At 35.6% G+C, this 16,858-nt stretch overlaps 1 protein-coding gene and 1 long non-coding RNA gene across 2 annotated transcripts; both read right to left on the bottom strand.

Annotated features, from left to right (window-relative positions):
• Positions 1-1,051: 1,051 nt before the first annotated feature.
• Positions 1,052-11,768, bottom strand: LOC137720879 (protein ACTIVITY OF BC1 COMPLEX KINASE 8, chloroplastic). The gene is made up of 21 exons (XM_068459992.2): positions 10,941-11,768; positions 10,562-10,697; positions 9,147-9,313; positions 8,187-8,307; positions 7,909-8,009; positions 7,539-7,637; positions 6,798-6,908; positions 6,632-6,711; positions 6,458-6,527; positions 5,906-5,979; positions 5,737-5,806; positions 5,489-5,577; positions 4,907-5,031; positions 3,973-4,053; positions 3,537-3,597; positions 3,367-3,421; positions 3,178-3,276; positions 2,990-3,079; positions 2,311-2,370; positions 2,085-2,208; positions 1,052-1,537 (listed from the first exon to the last, which is right to left on the bottom strand). The coding sequence occupies exons 1-20, from the start codon at positions 11,427-11,429 to the stop codon at positions 2,092-2,094; spliced, it is 2,295 nt and encodes a 764-aa protein (XP_068316093.2). The 5' UTR covers positions 11,430-11,768; the 3' UTR covers positions 1,052-1,537; positions 2,085-2,091.
• Positions 11,769-12,710: 942 nt separating this feature from the next.
• Positions 12,711-13,879, bottom strand: LOC148699285 (uncharacterized). The gene is made up of 2 exons (XR_015966094.1): positions 13,566-13,879; positions 12,711-12,978 (listed from the first exon to the last, which is right to left on the bottom strand). It is a non-coding gene; the product is annotated as an uncharacterized LOC148699285 (long non-coding RNA).
• Positions 13,880-16,858: the final 2,979 nt, after the last annotated feature.

Here is a 16,858-nt window from a genome sequence, read left to right as displayed (position 1 = left end):
TGAGATTCTTTGGCTTCGAAAACTCCTTGAGGGGCTTGGGTTCAAGCCAAAGGAGACCATGAGACTATACTGTGATAATAAGTCAGCGAGAGATATAGCTGATAATCCGATACAGCATGATAGGACAAAACATGTGGAAGTTGATCGACATTTTATTAAAGAGAAACTTGAAAGGAAGATTGTGTCAATACCTTTGTGAATTCGGAGGAGCAACTTGCAGATGTTCTAACTCATGCAGTATGTAGTCGAAAGTTTGATGACTCACTTGTCAAGTTGGGCATGTGTGATATCTATGCACCAACTTGAGGGGGAGTGTTAGTCATGAGTCAATATTAGGAAAAAAAAGGGAATGTAAATAGTAGGAGTCCTTTATTAAGTAGGTTGTTTATAAGCTTTATTTAGTTTCCTAGTTGAACACTGATTGTATATATATATATATATATGTCTAAAGAAGCAATAAAATTTTTTTCCCGTAAAGTTCTATTAGGGCGAGGTTGGTTGGCAGCAGAGTGAGAATATTTGCGATCTTGGCTAAAATGTAAACAATATATTCCAGCAAAGAATGATGATGCCAGATTGACTTGGGATGGGATTTTGAATAACAAAAGCAAAACCCTAACTTACAATAATTAAAAACAGGGGAAAGCAAAGCAACCCCGCTGGGCTGGATGGATGGATCACAGTGACAAGGATCCTTGTCAGCAGCTCTGTCAGCTTGTGAAGACAATTAACCACAGAGAAAAAGGAGCAAGACAACGACCAATATGGCACGAGTACAACACTATTAGTAGCAAGGGTACATCGATATAGTAACATCATGTGCCTATGAAAGAAAGACGTAAGTTTTGTCCACATAGATGTACCCCTATCATGTAAATTGTTTACGACACTCTTGCAACAAATATCACCAGTGCGGTAGATGATTACCATATGTGCAAATAGTACACCACCATTAGTGTCTATTTTGTTGCTGAAAGCCAAAAGGCAAGCAACAATTACAAATGCAACTGATTTAAAGTAGAAAACTTGTTAAATAAACTTTATATCACACTTTGGCCAACTTTAATTTATTCGAAACAAAATCTGTCCGATACAAACATTATACAAGAATTATGCACATCCCTGATCCCACCAGGCCAATTTTTTATGGGAGACAATGTCAGGCTCATAAGCTAAAAAGATTGTTACAAATGACACCATGTTAGGACTACAACAAGCTGGCCTTATACAGTCATCGACCCGAAAAATGACAACACGCCTTCAATATAACCACATTTAGGAACGTAATTTTGGGACACAGGCGAACCTAACCTAACACTAACAGCGGTACAAATCTAACTCTTATTAAAATTTGGATGAATAAGCCCCCGTGTTCAGCTTCTACACATCCATTCTAAACAAACCTGTGAGATGGAAGTTCAGATCATATTGTTTCTGTAAGAACCGGGGTGTAGTCTGTATTCCCACGATCAATCCTAATTCTCTTCAAGAATCAGAAGGTTGACCTGTAAAACAATGCGCGCTGGATCTCCCTCCACTTGAAAAATGCAACATAATACGTTTATAAGAAAGAGCGAACGATAAGTGTACTTGTAGTTGCAAATAGCAATCACATAAGGTATTCTTGTAAGTTAACGGACATTAACAGACTGACTACAAAGAATTTCTAACAATTAACGGGTAGCCGTACTCACCCATTTGGTTTCTCTAAGACCCAATTATATCATATGGATCATATCTTTTTCCTGTTAGTGATGTGGTAAGATTCGTTAACAATATAGGAGACAAATGTCAGTGGGTTTGACCAAGTAATCATCCCAGACAAGGTTTGACAATATAAGTCATTCAACACGTTGCCAAACTTTTCCATCCATTACAAACACGAAGACATAAAACAATGAGCATAAGAAAAGTAATAATACGATATCACTTATCAATAAACTTATCTACTTGAGCAGAAAAGGCATTTTGGAGCATCCCTTTATGGAAGCTCGGGCTCTATTTGCATTTGAGACCTTGTTTCTCTATCTCAAGGATGAAGAACCAAAAAGAGAGATTACATTAATAGAACAAGTTTCACTCACCAATTGTTTAAGCAGTTCCTGTTATCAACCTCTCCTGCTCATCAAACTTTTTCACCTTTACGAGGCCAATGAGAACCTGAAAACTGAAAAATGCGCAAAAGACATATGCTGCAACGGCAGGAACCTGAAAATAAATAAGTAGCATCAGAATCGAGCTCTGAATAAAATTAGACAACAGGGAGTCCACACAACGCCATAGATACCAAAAGTAAACTTGATAGCTTACTCGAATGGAATTAATATACAAGATTGTTGCGAGATTTATTAGGCTTCCAGCAGCAACTGCCTGCAAGTAAGTCAAAGTAAAGATCAATCCAAGTAGACATCATGCCATTATAAGATTTAGCAGACAAGAGAGACGTTCAACTAGTTAAGCTGTAAATAATACATATCAGTACAATATGATATTTTTCATATAAGCTTTAGCAGACGAGAGATACGGAACTGTGCATGTGCACCTAGTAAGATGACTCAGAAAAGTAATCAAAACCTGTTTTCTCTTTTTCCCAAACTGTCAATGTGGGTCTTCTGCTTTTTTATTTTTTTGTTCTACAAGAACTTTTTTGAATGCGATTCAATAATGTTACAGTGAAAACTGGTTCATTTGATATCAAGATATGTTACCCCCACTGTTGACGAGGAAGAGATAATGTGTATACACTTATGAGAAAATGTGTATAAATCATTAAAATAAACTCCTTCCATGCTTGCGGACGTGAGTAGGATAGAGCCAAAGCTCAGTAAGGCTTTAACAAAGTATATATTGTATATATCTAATGGAGCCTAATAAAGAAAAAAAAAATTCAAATCAGAGCTCTCTTATCAGGATATGATACACCAAAATAAATTCTAACATAGATAAGTATGATGTATATGCCACTAGATCATGAGTAAGCTTAACTCACATTTCCTACAGTCTTTTGGACAGTTGCAACCCGCTGGAATGCCCTCTCAGATTCCAAAGTCCGAACTCTAAGCTTCAGATCACCTTGCTCCTATAAATAAACAAGGGACATCCACAACCGAGAAAATCATAACAAGATATTCAAAGTATTCATATTAATAGCACACAAATAAAAAAATCAGTTGGTACCAATCTTTGGATAATTTCAGCAAGCTTTTCAACTCTATCAGCCTGTCTAAATAAGTTAGAGAATGCACGCGACTGCCTGTCCCACCTATTTCTGAGGTCCTGGAACATTTATAAGTTTAGTGTAAGAATAGCGTTTGTATTAGAAAGATTGTACAATATGACATTTAATATAGATGGTCAAGAGTTTGCCTTTATAATGACTTCAACTCCAGCTTCACGAAATTTTAGCAATTCCAGTGCGTAGCTACAAGGCAGAGTGTCCAAGACTTGTCAGAAATAAAGGGAAGGAACAGTTACCAAATCTTTGAAGGTATTTATGGAACAACTTTGGGATGGTTTTAAAGCTAAATTAAACTCACGGTTTGGCTATCTCAGTAATGTCAAATCGAGGATCAAGACCCTTTCCAATGCCATCCAATACTGAAAAGACAGAAAACAAAGAAGTCCTTTTAGGATGATATAAACATATAAATATGGGGCACGTTTTTGCACAACTTTGACACGTTTTTGTGGGGCCACTTCTAATGTATTTCAGCAATCTGAACTATCTATCTTTTAGGTCTTCCGTCAAAGATCATGTCTACTAAAAGACAGACGGTTCGGATTGTTAAATACATTACGGAGTAGGCCCCACAAAAACGTGTATAAAAAAAGTGGTGCCACGGATCTGCCCCCTATAAATATATATCTCTGTGTGTGCAAGACTGTAAGTACATATAAACACATTACATAAACACTGTAAAATGAAAACATATTTCCAACAAAAATATGTCCACCATGTTTCTATTACTGTACCTGAAAATGCTCTGACAACAAATGTGAATGTCGCAGGAAATCTGAAGGGTTGGTCTGCTGCAATGGCTAATAAATCTTCCCCTGTTAAAAGAATGCAAGGTACTGAGTATCAAACATCAATGCTTAGTGGAAGAATGCAAGACACTTTTCACAACGAACCAATCCTGGAAATCCAGCTACTGGACAGAAACTTGGTACCCTTAATTACAGTTGGAGCCCAGACTCAAATTTTACATCATTTAAATTGGAAAATTTAGCATAATCAAACTTGGTGCATAAGCATGTTTAATTTAAAAGACCCCTAATTAGACATCAAATTTAAGTAGCTCAGGTGGCTGAGCTTAAACCAAAGACCCAAAAAAATAATTCCAAGTTTCATATCAGTAAGGTAGCCACAAGGAAAACCCCAAAATATTATTTAGACAATATATAATACATGATAATAAGGAACATGTTTAACCAGATTAGAAAATATTTGACATATGATTACTGGACCTGGTGTTCATTGATTAGTTGTTCAACAGTAAACCAAATTCAAGTACGAGAGTAACGCTACCTACTAACTTATACATCCCTGTGGACTGAGAAGTCTTTTAATTTTCAGTTAATCCTGTCTAAACTTGGCATGGCATAAACTGGTTCCAGTATGAATGTAGCCATGAAAAAGCTCACTGGTTCTTATTCCCTAAATTAAACAAGAAGCTAGAGACTGTAAAGGAGTACAATTCATTTCTATTCTATCCCACAAAACATGGCTTTAAATTTACTACTTTAGCATCAAATTTTCACAGGACTTGACTTAAATTCTAATACCTGACATAGGTCTGGCTAACTAAGAAAGCTCAGCCTCCAACTCTTCCATTAAATATTGAGTTGTTAAGACCAAAACTATGTAGGGTAACCCTAGACACAAGATTTAAACAAGGTAAATTACCAATTGCAGCAAGCCTTTCTTTCTTTTTCATTATCTTTTCCTCCTTGCTCAATGGCTTTTTAAACCCAAGCTCTGCTATTGCCAATTCTTTCTCCCTTCTCTGTGCAGCAAGTCGCTCTTCAAAACTGCAAAATTTGAGCATTAGAAAAGAACTCAAGATATAGAGTTTAAATTACGGAATTACTAATCAAAGTAAACACAGTATGTTTAAGTAAAGACCTTGCTTGCAAAAACAAGGAGAGCAGGCTGTCAGTCAATGTAAATTATACCCCAGCTCGTAAAACAATTGACAACTATACAAATAACTCCATTCAAACCATTATAAATACTTCCTTACATTTGAACTGGTATAAATAACTCCATTCGTAACCATAGCTGATATAGTGCCTTATCTAGCAAGTTACATATAGCAGACATGTGGATATAATTCTAATTTGCTACGGAGGCATTATACCCCAAGTAGCTCTGAAATTCCTCAATAACAGTGAATTTAAATTTTGTACAGAAAAAGAAAGAACGACTCAACAAATTAATTAAGGGCTGAACAATGGAATCATGCTAATTCTTCTCTATCAGAAGCACCTGTTAAGAAAAAATAGTGCTGTTCGTCTGACAGCTGTCATATCTCCAGTAGGCACAAGAACACCCATCTGAACCATTGCCTGAAGGACCTGCACCAGTTAAAATAGTTTCTGTCACTTGAAGATCATAACCAGACATTCGAACCATAGTATAATTAATGTAAGCTAACTGTAATTCTGATTGCCTGACCACCAAGGTATAATGAACCGTACTTAGTAAACCAAAATGTGGGGAAAAGATAAACAAACCTTATCTGGATCCTTCTCATAAACTCCGTAAAAGGTTTCCAGCAAACCTTCTCTAATGTTTGGGCTGATACTGTAAGGTATAAATATTGAGATACATATTAAAATAAATTAAAACTTGGAGAGTAGTGGTTGGTAGATTGTAGATTAGCAAACACAATCAAGGATTTACCTTCCCATCATTCCAAAATCATAAAAAATCAACCTTCCACCATTGACATCATCCACGGCAATATTGCCAGGATGCTGCATTAAGAGTAAAAGAAAATTGTGGTTACACATTGGCAGGGGATATTAAATGACAGGAATCCCGAAATGTGTAATCAAGAAACAAGAAGACTACAGCTTTCTTATGTGCAAGTGCAACAGATATATTGATCCCTAAAACTTTGAAAGGGTAGAGCACAGAAATCAGTGGAAGTCCCAATCTGACAGCCATGAGCGATTGCTTATGCATCTGAGCAGGACAATTTTTCTTTCTGCAATTATGCAAATTTCTTGCCATCTGAAGCAATAGTTTCAAAAATTGCCTCTTAAACTACAGAATATCACAGACATGACATATAAGAGAACTAAAAAACAAGAGGCCATATTGTTAAATTTGATGCCATGAATGAGGAGTAGGTATTTTCTCATACCACACCCACACTTCTGAGGTTTTCCCAGTTTCCTATGTTTTGACATCCAAATCATGCTTCAGAAGAATTAAACAACAAAAACTCACAGGATCAGCATGAAAAAACCCATGAGACAGAATTTGTTCCAAGTACGATTCAACAGCATATCGACCCAGCCTGAGGAAATTCAAATTGATATTAGAAGCAACAGGAGTGATACGAAGAGGTCACAAGTTAACAAGATTTTACCCAGAATATAAGAGACAGGAAACTGTACTGACCTTTGCCGATCAAGGCCCAATTGATCTATAGCTTGTATCTTGTTTATCTTGATCCCCGGGACATATTCCATTGTCAGAACCTGATAATTATATTATCGATAGTTGGATTTAATAAGCATAATAACATCTAGAGGATCAAAAATCTTTAGCGGTGAAAGCTTAAAACCTGTGGTGTAGTGTATTCCCATATTATTGTTGGGACTTTGACATAATCCATGTTTTTGAAGTTACTGGCAAATAGCTCAGCGTTAGCAGCTTCCTTGGTATAATCAATCTCCTGGAAAACTTTATGATTATTAGCTATCATTTACTGAATAGTACCAAACACAATGTCTTTAAGAAGGCAGTTTTTAAGATTAAAATGTTATGAAAATAAGTTATCAACAATTTACTAAACACAGAATTTTGCACGTGACAAATGAGCATAAACTATCTGCTATTATTATCTTTACCATGTAATAGAAAGAAAAAAATCAATATTTAAAAAGTTTAAGAAAACTGTCAAGCTGTGAACAATCAAATTTGTTTCTTTTCAAGAACAAAAATTCAACATTCAATTGCCTTGCTTTGTCATTGTTGGACTTTGAACCATCTATTATTGACCTCTTTTCCTGTATCTATATCACCTAAGTTCCCTCACATGAGTTCATAATTATTACTCCATGTCTTCCTACACCTTTACTCATCCAAGTCAATATCCTTGCATTACACTCGACATGGATGACATCTTATTCCATGAAGCATGGTTCAACGTATTATGTAGAGGGAAACAGAAGCCACTGTGGAGAATGCGACCTTTACCTACACTAAACAAAACAAAACAAAAAAAAAAACACAAGATTTATGTGCCTTTTGGCTCACTATTTAGTGCCAAAATGGTTAAAACAATGCAAGTGGATCTCAATACCTCATATAAGACATTTGCACACTCATCATAGATAGCAACCCAATCCCTCTTCGCACCATCTGACTTTGGGTCAATTTTTTGAAGATATTCTGCAATTACCTGGAAAAGAAAATGACAATATGACGATGCTCATCAGAATTCCCACTGCCTTCACAAGATCAAGAGGAACCTTCACATGTATTTCATGTACAACATAGTAAAACAAGCACATAATACACAAGACACAACCAAACGGATAGAGACAAAGTTATGAGATCTAATGATACAGTTGAATTCACATTCAACAAGAAAGGCATCAAGTGAACATGTACCAAAAATCCCAAAATTGATAGTCCTAATGTAGAACTGTAAGCCAATATGAGAAACTAACCCTCAGGTTCTTAAGATCAATATTGAAAAGATCCTTGAGTCCAGGCCTCTGTACTTTAACAACAACTTCCTGTCCCTTCAATCTTGCACGGTGAACCTGACCTGCATAAAGGATGATACCATATTCTTACATTTTGTCCCTTATAAAACTGGACTATAACTTTAAAAAAAACAAAAAACAAAAAACAAAAAAACAATTATGCTAGTTTCATTTTCTGATTTCTCGTTCTTTTGCACAAACTTTGCTATCAGAAACTGTATAAATGCAATCAGGAGTACCAAGACTAGCAGCAGCTATTGGTTCATAATCAAACCGATCAAAGATATCTCCCACAGGAGCACCCAGCTCTTCTTCAACAATAGAAACAGCTGTATCTGATGGGAAAGGAGGAACTTGATCCTGAAAATTAAACCGTGATTCAGTTATGCCTTAGGAATTACCAATTAAAAATAGATAGGTAACTGATAGTTTTTTAGAAAGGATACGACAAACAAAATTTGGCTCTACATTAAGTAGCGGATTGGATATAAACAGTATAATATGGAAAGTAGAAGAAAAGAAAACTAAAAGTCTAAGCTCACTAAGCTAGGTCCATATTTTTTTTTTTTAATAAAAAACATATATTTCATGATGCTTTTGCATATTTGGTGTGCTCAGAGCAAGTGTCTATAAATGACACAGGCTTAAGCTAACTTACATGATTAAAAGAAAAAGCAAATCTTTCATCCGCTGTTTACATATTCAGCATGCTCAGAGACAACCGCTACCCTAACAGCATTGTATAGTACTAAAACATACAGCAATATTAGATTCCCATACTAAAAAAATGCAGTTTTTTCAGTTAACAAGAAAATTTGAGTTTTGAAGTAGAAGAAAATAAAAATGTATTTCTTCTTCTACCCTCTCAAAAACTCTATTTTTCTTTTCAATTTTTGATAAGTTAGAGAATAGATTAAAACATCTGGGAACAACAACCCAGACAATATAATAAGCATAGAGGATGTCATCTCACAAATCCCAGCCTCTTGCACAGCCAAATTTTAAACATGATAACAAAAGAGTGAAAAAGATAAACAAAACAATAACAGAAGACGCATCACAAGTCAAGGAAATTCCAACAAATAATTGTTGAACAGGAAAGAACTTGAAGAACTACAGATTTAGGAGTCTGATATAAGAACAGAAGCATACAGTAGGAATGTGCAATCTTGTTGACATTGAATTAAAGAATTTCCAACCTGAAGTTCTGACAATTGATCAACATATTCTTGGGCAAGAATGTCCACCCTTGTGGAGAACTGCTGGCCAATTTTAATGAATGTTGGACCTAATCTCAAAATGTTCTCCTTAAGCCACTTCGCAAGTGCCTTACGCCTCAAGGTTTTCTTCTCCTCTGTCATTCCCCCTGAACATTTGTTTCCTTTAAATTAGATATAAGCACCAAATACTACACAGTCTAGCTATCTTACAAAGGGATGCCTAATCAAAAGAATTCTAAATTCCAAATAAAATTCAACATATTCCAAGAAGATTAGTTCCCGTTAACCATTTATTTATAAGAAAGACCAAAAGAATTATTAGGCAGTGTGAATATCATGCCCAAACTGCTCCGCTGATCCACCATTTTTCGCTCACTCAGTATTGTATGGCTGATTCAAGGGGCACTGCCATGGGGCAGCACCCCATCCAATTTCTTTTTCCTTTTTCTCGAGGGTGTTTCCCATGGAAATTCCCAGATGACATGGACACTGCCATGGCACCAGCACCCTCAGTTTCTATAATTGTCCTTTATGTACTTTCACAAAACTATATCTGAGAAAGTTCGGGTGGACATTGTGAATCGGCCTTCATAAGAAAGAAAGGTATATCCCAAAATCCAGAGAAAGTGGAAATCACAAAGATAACCAAATGCAAACTTTATCCCACAAACACTCCTGGTTCCTTACCGTGAAAAATTAATTAAAATAAAAACCTGATATTTTGTTCATACATACAAAAACCGAGGCATCACTCACTTCCACAGTAAAACTAACAAAATTCGCATCCTATTAACAACTTGTGCCAAAGCTTAAAGGAATGGAGCAATTTCAACCTCCCATTTGCACATAATCAAGACTGACTATTACTTGTACCATTGAATAACATTTTTAGGGCCCCTACTTTGAATAATGTTACAAGGATTTACTATTCCAGAGCTATAATCCAGATCATAACTTAAACCATGTACGGTACTCTAGTCTTCAAAATCATGTGACATGGAAGCCAAGCACTTCTTCTTAACTATTGAAAGGTATATAGATTGTCTGGTACCAGGAAGCAATGTACTGTATATTGGTACCAGGTACAGTACATTGCTTCCTGGTACCAAAACCAAAGAGTCTTCCACCACCATATCAAATTGGTACCATTCACAAGGTACATTGTGGTTAACTTCAAATTGTGCTAATTATCTCCAAAACTGACAACAGACTATTAGATTGTAAAATTAGAAAGCATTTCCATGGGAAGTGGAAATAAGGCTCTAAAACTATTATTTCATGAGCTTTGCAAGGACTTCCCAGTTTGAAATGTTTCTTACATTTTTGGTTAATTACTCATTTGGAAAGCCAAAACAAAGAACTCATGAAATTTCATTCTATAGGAAGTGACTAACCTTGATAAGTGAATTTTTTATTGCCCAACCAAGCCTTTATGATGAATTTTAGAACAAATCCCCATATTTCCAAGGTCCTCTGCATTGTCGAGTAAGTTTTAAATCTACTCCAACGGCCACCGGGAGCAACGGAGACCTGCAAAAACCAAAAGTACGATATTACTATGGCAGGCTGACTCGGATTTAATACTAACTTGTTACTTGTTAGGGTGTGAGCATCCAACCCTAAACCAATTGAAATAGACAGAGAGGCACGCCTTCAAACTATTACGTAAGCCTTTAATTCCCCGATGTGGGATTCACACTCTCAACATAACTTAGCTCAAACACGCAGTTCCCATAAAGACAATCCAATCAATCAAACATCATGGAATCATACCTCAACTTTTGGCAGCCCGCTTTGCTTAAACCACGCATCTTCCCTTCCAATTTCCTCAATATTCTTCCTCCTTCCTTCCTCCTTCGTCTCCAACACTTGAACTCCTTGCACCGCTTCCGCTGACACTCCATTGCCACTCACGAACTCCACCAAGCTCCCATTAACAGCCCCATTCTTACTACGAATTACACCCGCACTGCCATTGGAGTAGCTGTTGACTGAGCCATTGGACCCGTAACCGCTACCACTAGTACTAGCAGCAGCAGCTCCATTACCACCCAACTCGACACCATTGACTTTCTTGATCCTCTCTTCAACTACAACACCTTCCTCTTTGACCGCTCTTATTCGGGATCGAACACCAGACCTCGGGTATCCATTACGAGAGAATTTAGAGAGAGAAACTCCAGAACTAGAAAGGCGACGTTTAGGAGTGGTTTGTGGTGACAGAAACGTGAGTTCCGGCAGCGGTAGAGAACAAGCAGCCATTGAGGTGAGGGAATCGGGAATTTGATCAAAACCCTAATCCCCAATTTTCATGCCCGGAAGAGAGAGAGAAGCAGAAGAAGAAGACAGACAGACAGAGTCTGTTTGGAAGTGAGCAAGGGAGATGCAACTGAGGAAAACGAAGAAGAAAAGGGAGGGAAAGGGGTGGAGCTGGGGAGGACACGTGGCAAATAAGGCGGATGAGTGTTTTGAAGAAGGAGGCTTCTCATTGGCTACGAGGCTCGCGCGCCACAAAGACGCTTCGTTCTTTTCGCTTTCTTGTGACTCTCAGAGATTGTTTTGGCTGACGTGTCAGTCCGAGAATATTGTGACTGGAAAGATAGAGTTCTTGCTGTGCTCCACCCCTTCTCTTCCAGTTCGAATTCCTTTCTCTATAATTTAAGGGAAGTGTTATTGACACTCTAAAAATTTCATTTTATACTATATTTTTCTTTCTACATATAGAAAGTTTGAAGTGTAGAATGGGATTTTGAAGTACCAATAACAATTTCTTAATTTAAATGAATTAAATATGCACGTACTCACCACTCGATTTTGAATTCTGTTCTCTGTAATTTAAATGAATTAAATGTGCACGTGCATATAAACATCAATTGGTCTTGCCGGTGCTTGGAGCAAGATATAGTTTATTGTTTATTTGAAGATGCTAATATTTGGTTTTGCACTTCAAGTTCAAGGTTTTTCTTTGTTTTTTTTGTTTTTTGGGGTTGAAATCAAGCCGTTCAAGTTTGCAATTGGGTTGTAGTTCAAGTTTGTAATTGAATTGTGCTCGAGTTTTGACCCATACGGCAAGGGCTTTACATCAATTGGATGAGTATGACTTACGACATTTCAGCATGCAAGTAAATTACATCACGCTCATCCAACGATAATTAATGCGGTGATAATGTTATCCACCACTTAAAGATGGTGAGCAAAAAAACCCTTCAAATATATCCAGCATTTCTCTTCCAGAAAAACCCTAGAGACACAAACATAAGCATTTTAACACCAAGTGATGTTGCATTCCAACCACCTTCCACATTTTCCGTCAGTCCTTATTTTTATCTTCAGATTTAAACCCTCCATAATTTCCTAAATACCAACCCTCAACCTATAGCAGACGCTTATAAAGAATGTTCTAAATGATATTAAATTTAACCTATTTGTTTCAATTTAATGATAATTTTCCCAAGCAGAAAAGAAAACGCAAACAAGTAAGCATGTCCCAAATTATCCTATGTCAACATAAAGTAGAGATTCTAGAATTCTAATACATGAAGGTAACTTTAAATTCCGACACTATTTACCTATGTCATCTAAACTTATAAATTCAATGAATGAAACAAAATACCTATGATGATCTCTAAGGATGTCGGTCTTCGTGTTTACGATGCTTTTTGTTGATCCAATTTCTCTATGTCCATACAACTAAATGACTAAAGTGATGAAGAAAGTACAATCCCTTTTTCCTTCTGAACGCCCCTTTTCCCACTAGAATGGCATGCAACCATAATATCCTCCAGATTTAGCTCGAGCCCATGGCACCCATCTATATGAACATATATAGAATATAAGCAACAATCATTGCAAACCAAGTAACAACATGATGTAAAAAACTTCATTCGTACAAGTTGCTTTGTTAGCAAGACAAATCTGTAACTTGCACCGAACATACAAAGAAGTCAAAGATATTAGATCGAAAAACTAGCATGAAAGTGGTTATAGAGCTAGAAATTTAAGAAACCAAATCCATGTTTATCTCACTATAAAATCAAAATTCTCGAATACAAAGTATAAAACAAAGATTTGTATCAAAAAGCTGCAAATGGTTGTCTTATATAAATACACATGCACATATAATATAATATATACATATATGTAGACAACACACATATGAAGTCTGTATTGAATAAGAATTTCAAGCATATAATGGCAAAAGAAAGCTAAAAAAATTAATCGAAACAAGCACAAAGAGATGAAACCCATGAATTGGAATGAATAGAGCATAAAAAAAAGTTCCTTGCTTTATATATAAATATGAAATCTAAGAATTGGTTGTTATTTGGGAAGAACACACCAAGGCGTTAATCGATCCGACGACTCAGACTTTGAAAGGATTGTAGGAAATATGACTACCTTCAAAAACTTGGCTGACTCCCACTGTCCAATTTTGTATCTCATATGCATAAATCTACTTGAGATTTGAAGAAATACAATCTCACAAGGACAGAGAGAAATTCTTCAAGCTGGAAAAGATTTCTAATTCTTCTTCTCTCAAAGCTATACAAGAGATAGGAGAGAGAAAAGAGAGAGGAGAGAGAGAGGATGGAGAGAGAGAACAGGGTGACTGGGCGAACGATTTCTCTCCCATAAGTCAGAACAGGCGGCGGAAGAACCAGGAGAGGCAAAAAGAAAGTGAATAACAATGCAGTTATAATTTAATTAGAAATATGATTGCAGAAATCTTATTATGTATATATTTTTACGAACTAGGATATTTTTTCTTGTATAACTGTATTACTTGCTGCAAGTTTGTTTTCTATTTTATTAATATGAATAAAGGTGAGGCATGAGTAATATCACTCACGAATTCTTCAATCACTTCTTTTTCTCTATAACCGTCTTTTTCTTTTTCTTTAGTAAGATATGCCTACAACACGTTATCATAACACTTTTGATGATGTGTTAAACAGAGTTTCATCATCTTCAATTTAGGGGACTATTATGTTTTAATCATTCTTATTATGATTCACTTTTTATGTAATTGAATTGATTTACTTGCTATTAATTTAATTGCTCTTTCCCTTAAAGTCTATGTTGAACGTGATGGCAATTTAAAATCTCAATAGTCGAGAATCGAGATTATATTAAGTGAATATATGATTCATATGCACGCAAGGATGAAGCCAGAGATTTGTATGAGCAAGGGCATCCTCAAGCAACAAAGTCACAATTAAAAATCTCAAGAATTTATTGAACAAAACACTAATATATTAATCCATAAAGTTTTTCATACAACATATTACATTATTCCTCGAATCGTTTTCATGTTTTAAAAGCGTTGCATAACAATATCATTACCAATTCATTAAATATCTCTTTATATAAAAATAATCATGTTATCATTCATCCATTGATCTCTAAATTAGAAAGCTAAATTCTAAATTGAAATGCCAAAAACAAATTAATGAAGTAAAGTCCTATAAAATACCTTGTGGAGTAAAATTCTTGTGTTGAATTTTGATAATTGATTACTTGAACTCCAACTGTCTATAACACTCCAAATTCAATTGAGTTTTGGTTGAATGAAAGGTGAGGACAAATCTGGAGAAGTTGAGGATTGGAATTGCTTTGCTGTACATGGTGTGATGAGTTTTGTATGGATTAACGACCTAGGGTTAGATAAACGGGGAGGCACAATTAAATTAATTGTTAATTAAATTATCATCAGGTAGGGTATTTAGGATCCAAAACGGTAGACTAGTTTAGTTGCCTACCAATTTTTTTAATTGTAGTTTAATTAGGGCTGGTTATTGAGAATTAGAACGCAACCATACATTTTTTTTCGAATGAGTGGGGGTAGCCGCCCCTAGGCCTACACTAGCTCCGTCCTTATATGCACGTGTAAATTTGGCAAAGTTATTGTGGAAATCAATATTAAGTTGTTCATGTCACGAAAATCTCAATAAGAGAAATTGTAGTTGTGAATAATTATTTAAATAATCAGGATATTGAAATTGAAGCACAATCACTTGGAAAGCGATCCAAAGAGAATCCCTTTCCCAATGACTTGCCTATTTGATCTTTGTGACTTGAACCCATTTTTAATTAAATAAAATAAAGCCTGAAACTTATTTAATTAAAACATGTCCAGTGGGCCCAAAATAATTAATCTAATATAATTAATAATTAAGTTCATCTAATCATCATCCTGTTAACATTGCTAAAACTACCACATGTGTGTGGCATCTTAGGTTGTAACTAAAGTCGGTAGTGAAATTAATCAATTAATTAACTTAATTTCACAAGCCATGAATGACACCTAACAACATTTCATGGCTACCTGGATTAAAAGAAGTATACACGAACTAATCATGATACTCCTTTGAACCTTGATTGTAGTTACAATGTAACTCAGTTCTTCTATCATACATCTTCGGATCATGATTTATGTGCTATGGAATAATGTCAAATCACATATAGATATTTATGATCACCACGATGCATCTTATGTTGAAGCAGTTCTTACAAGCATAGCTTGATCAACAGTTACTCTTGGTCAGAGATTTTCGAGATGGTTCTTCAAGTGGTTTTGGGGATATCACCTTCTATTCAACGATTGGTAAAAGGCAATAAGATTCTTTATTGCACATTCATGTATCTCCATAATCATACATAGGAACTCGAGTACCACCCATGAATATATTGTAGCATTCATTTCACAACTCATCAATGCCCTTTCTTGGATTATACATATTATCATTGTTTTTGTCATAATCATTGTTTTCATGACAAAACCATCTACTTACAATACTAACAACTTGTGAGACATCAGACCTAACACACTGTAACATACATCAAGCTGCCAACAACACTAGCATATGAAATTTGTCCCATGTCCTGACTCTCTTCTTTTGTTCTAAGAGACACATAAGCAATAAGTTTGAAATGAAAAATAGGAGGTGTATAACCGGTTTTGGTTTGTCATTCATTCCAAAACATGTAGTACCTTCTTCAGATAATGCTTTAGACTAATGTTGTCATTCTTTCAATTTCTTTCAAGTCTCCATACCAATATCTTCTTTGTTTCTTAGAAATCATTCATATCAAATTCATTACTCAACCGAGTCTTTGATTTTTCAATCTCCACCTTGCTCATACAAGCAAATACCATATCATCAACGTTTAAGAGCAAGTAAATGAAGGTACCATCCTGTAACTAGCAAAAATAGACACGGTGGTCACAATGACATATTGTGTACTTCTGCTGGAACTTCAACCGATCAAATCGCTTATATCATTGTCGTGGATGATGTCTTAAACTATACAATGACTTCTGTAATTTGCAAACCTCCATACCAGCAACTTTAAAACCTTATGACTGAGAATGTAAATTTCTTCTTCCAAATCACCATGTAAGAACGCCATCTTAACATCAGGTTGTGCCAAATCAAGGTCATACTCCACAACCAAAGCTACCAAAGTACGAACAGAAAAATGCTTTACAACAAGATAAAATACCTCATTGTAGTCAATGCCTTCTTTCTAAGCATATATTGGAAGTATGCCCACAAAGCCACTCATTTGATGTAATAACTTTTGGAATACTTATTGTGTTAAACTATTATATGTTTAATGAAGGGCAAAGTTTATTGTTAATCACTATTTATTGTATTATGTGTTTAAGCAATAAGGGAATCCAAGGAATA

This window comes from Pyrus communis, chromosome 1 (assembly GCF_041283825.1).
Source record: "Pyrus communis isolate YQ-2024b chromosome 1, ASM4128382v1, whole genome shotgun sequence".
Lineage (NCBI taxonomy): Eukaryota > Viridiplantae > Streptophyta > Magnoliopsida > Rosales > Rosaceae > Pyrus > Pyrus communis.
The sequence above is the reverse complement of the archived record's forward strand: the minus strand, read 5'-3'. Positions and strand labels throughout refer to the sequence as shown.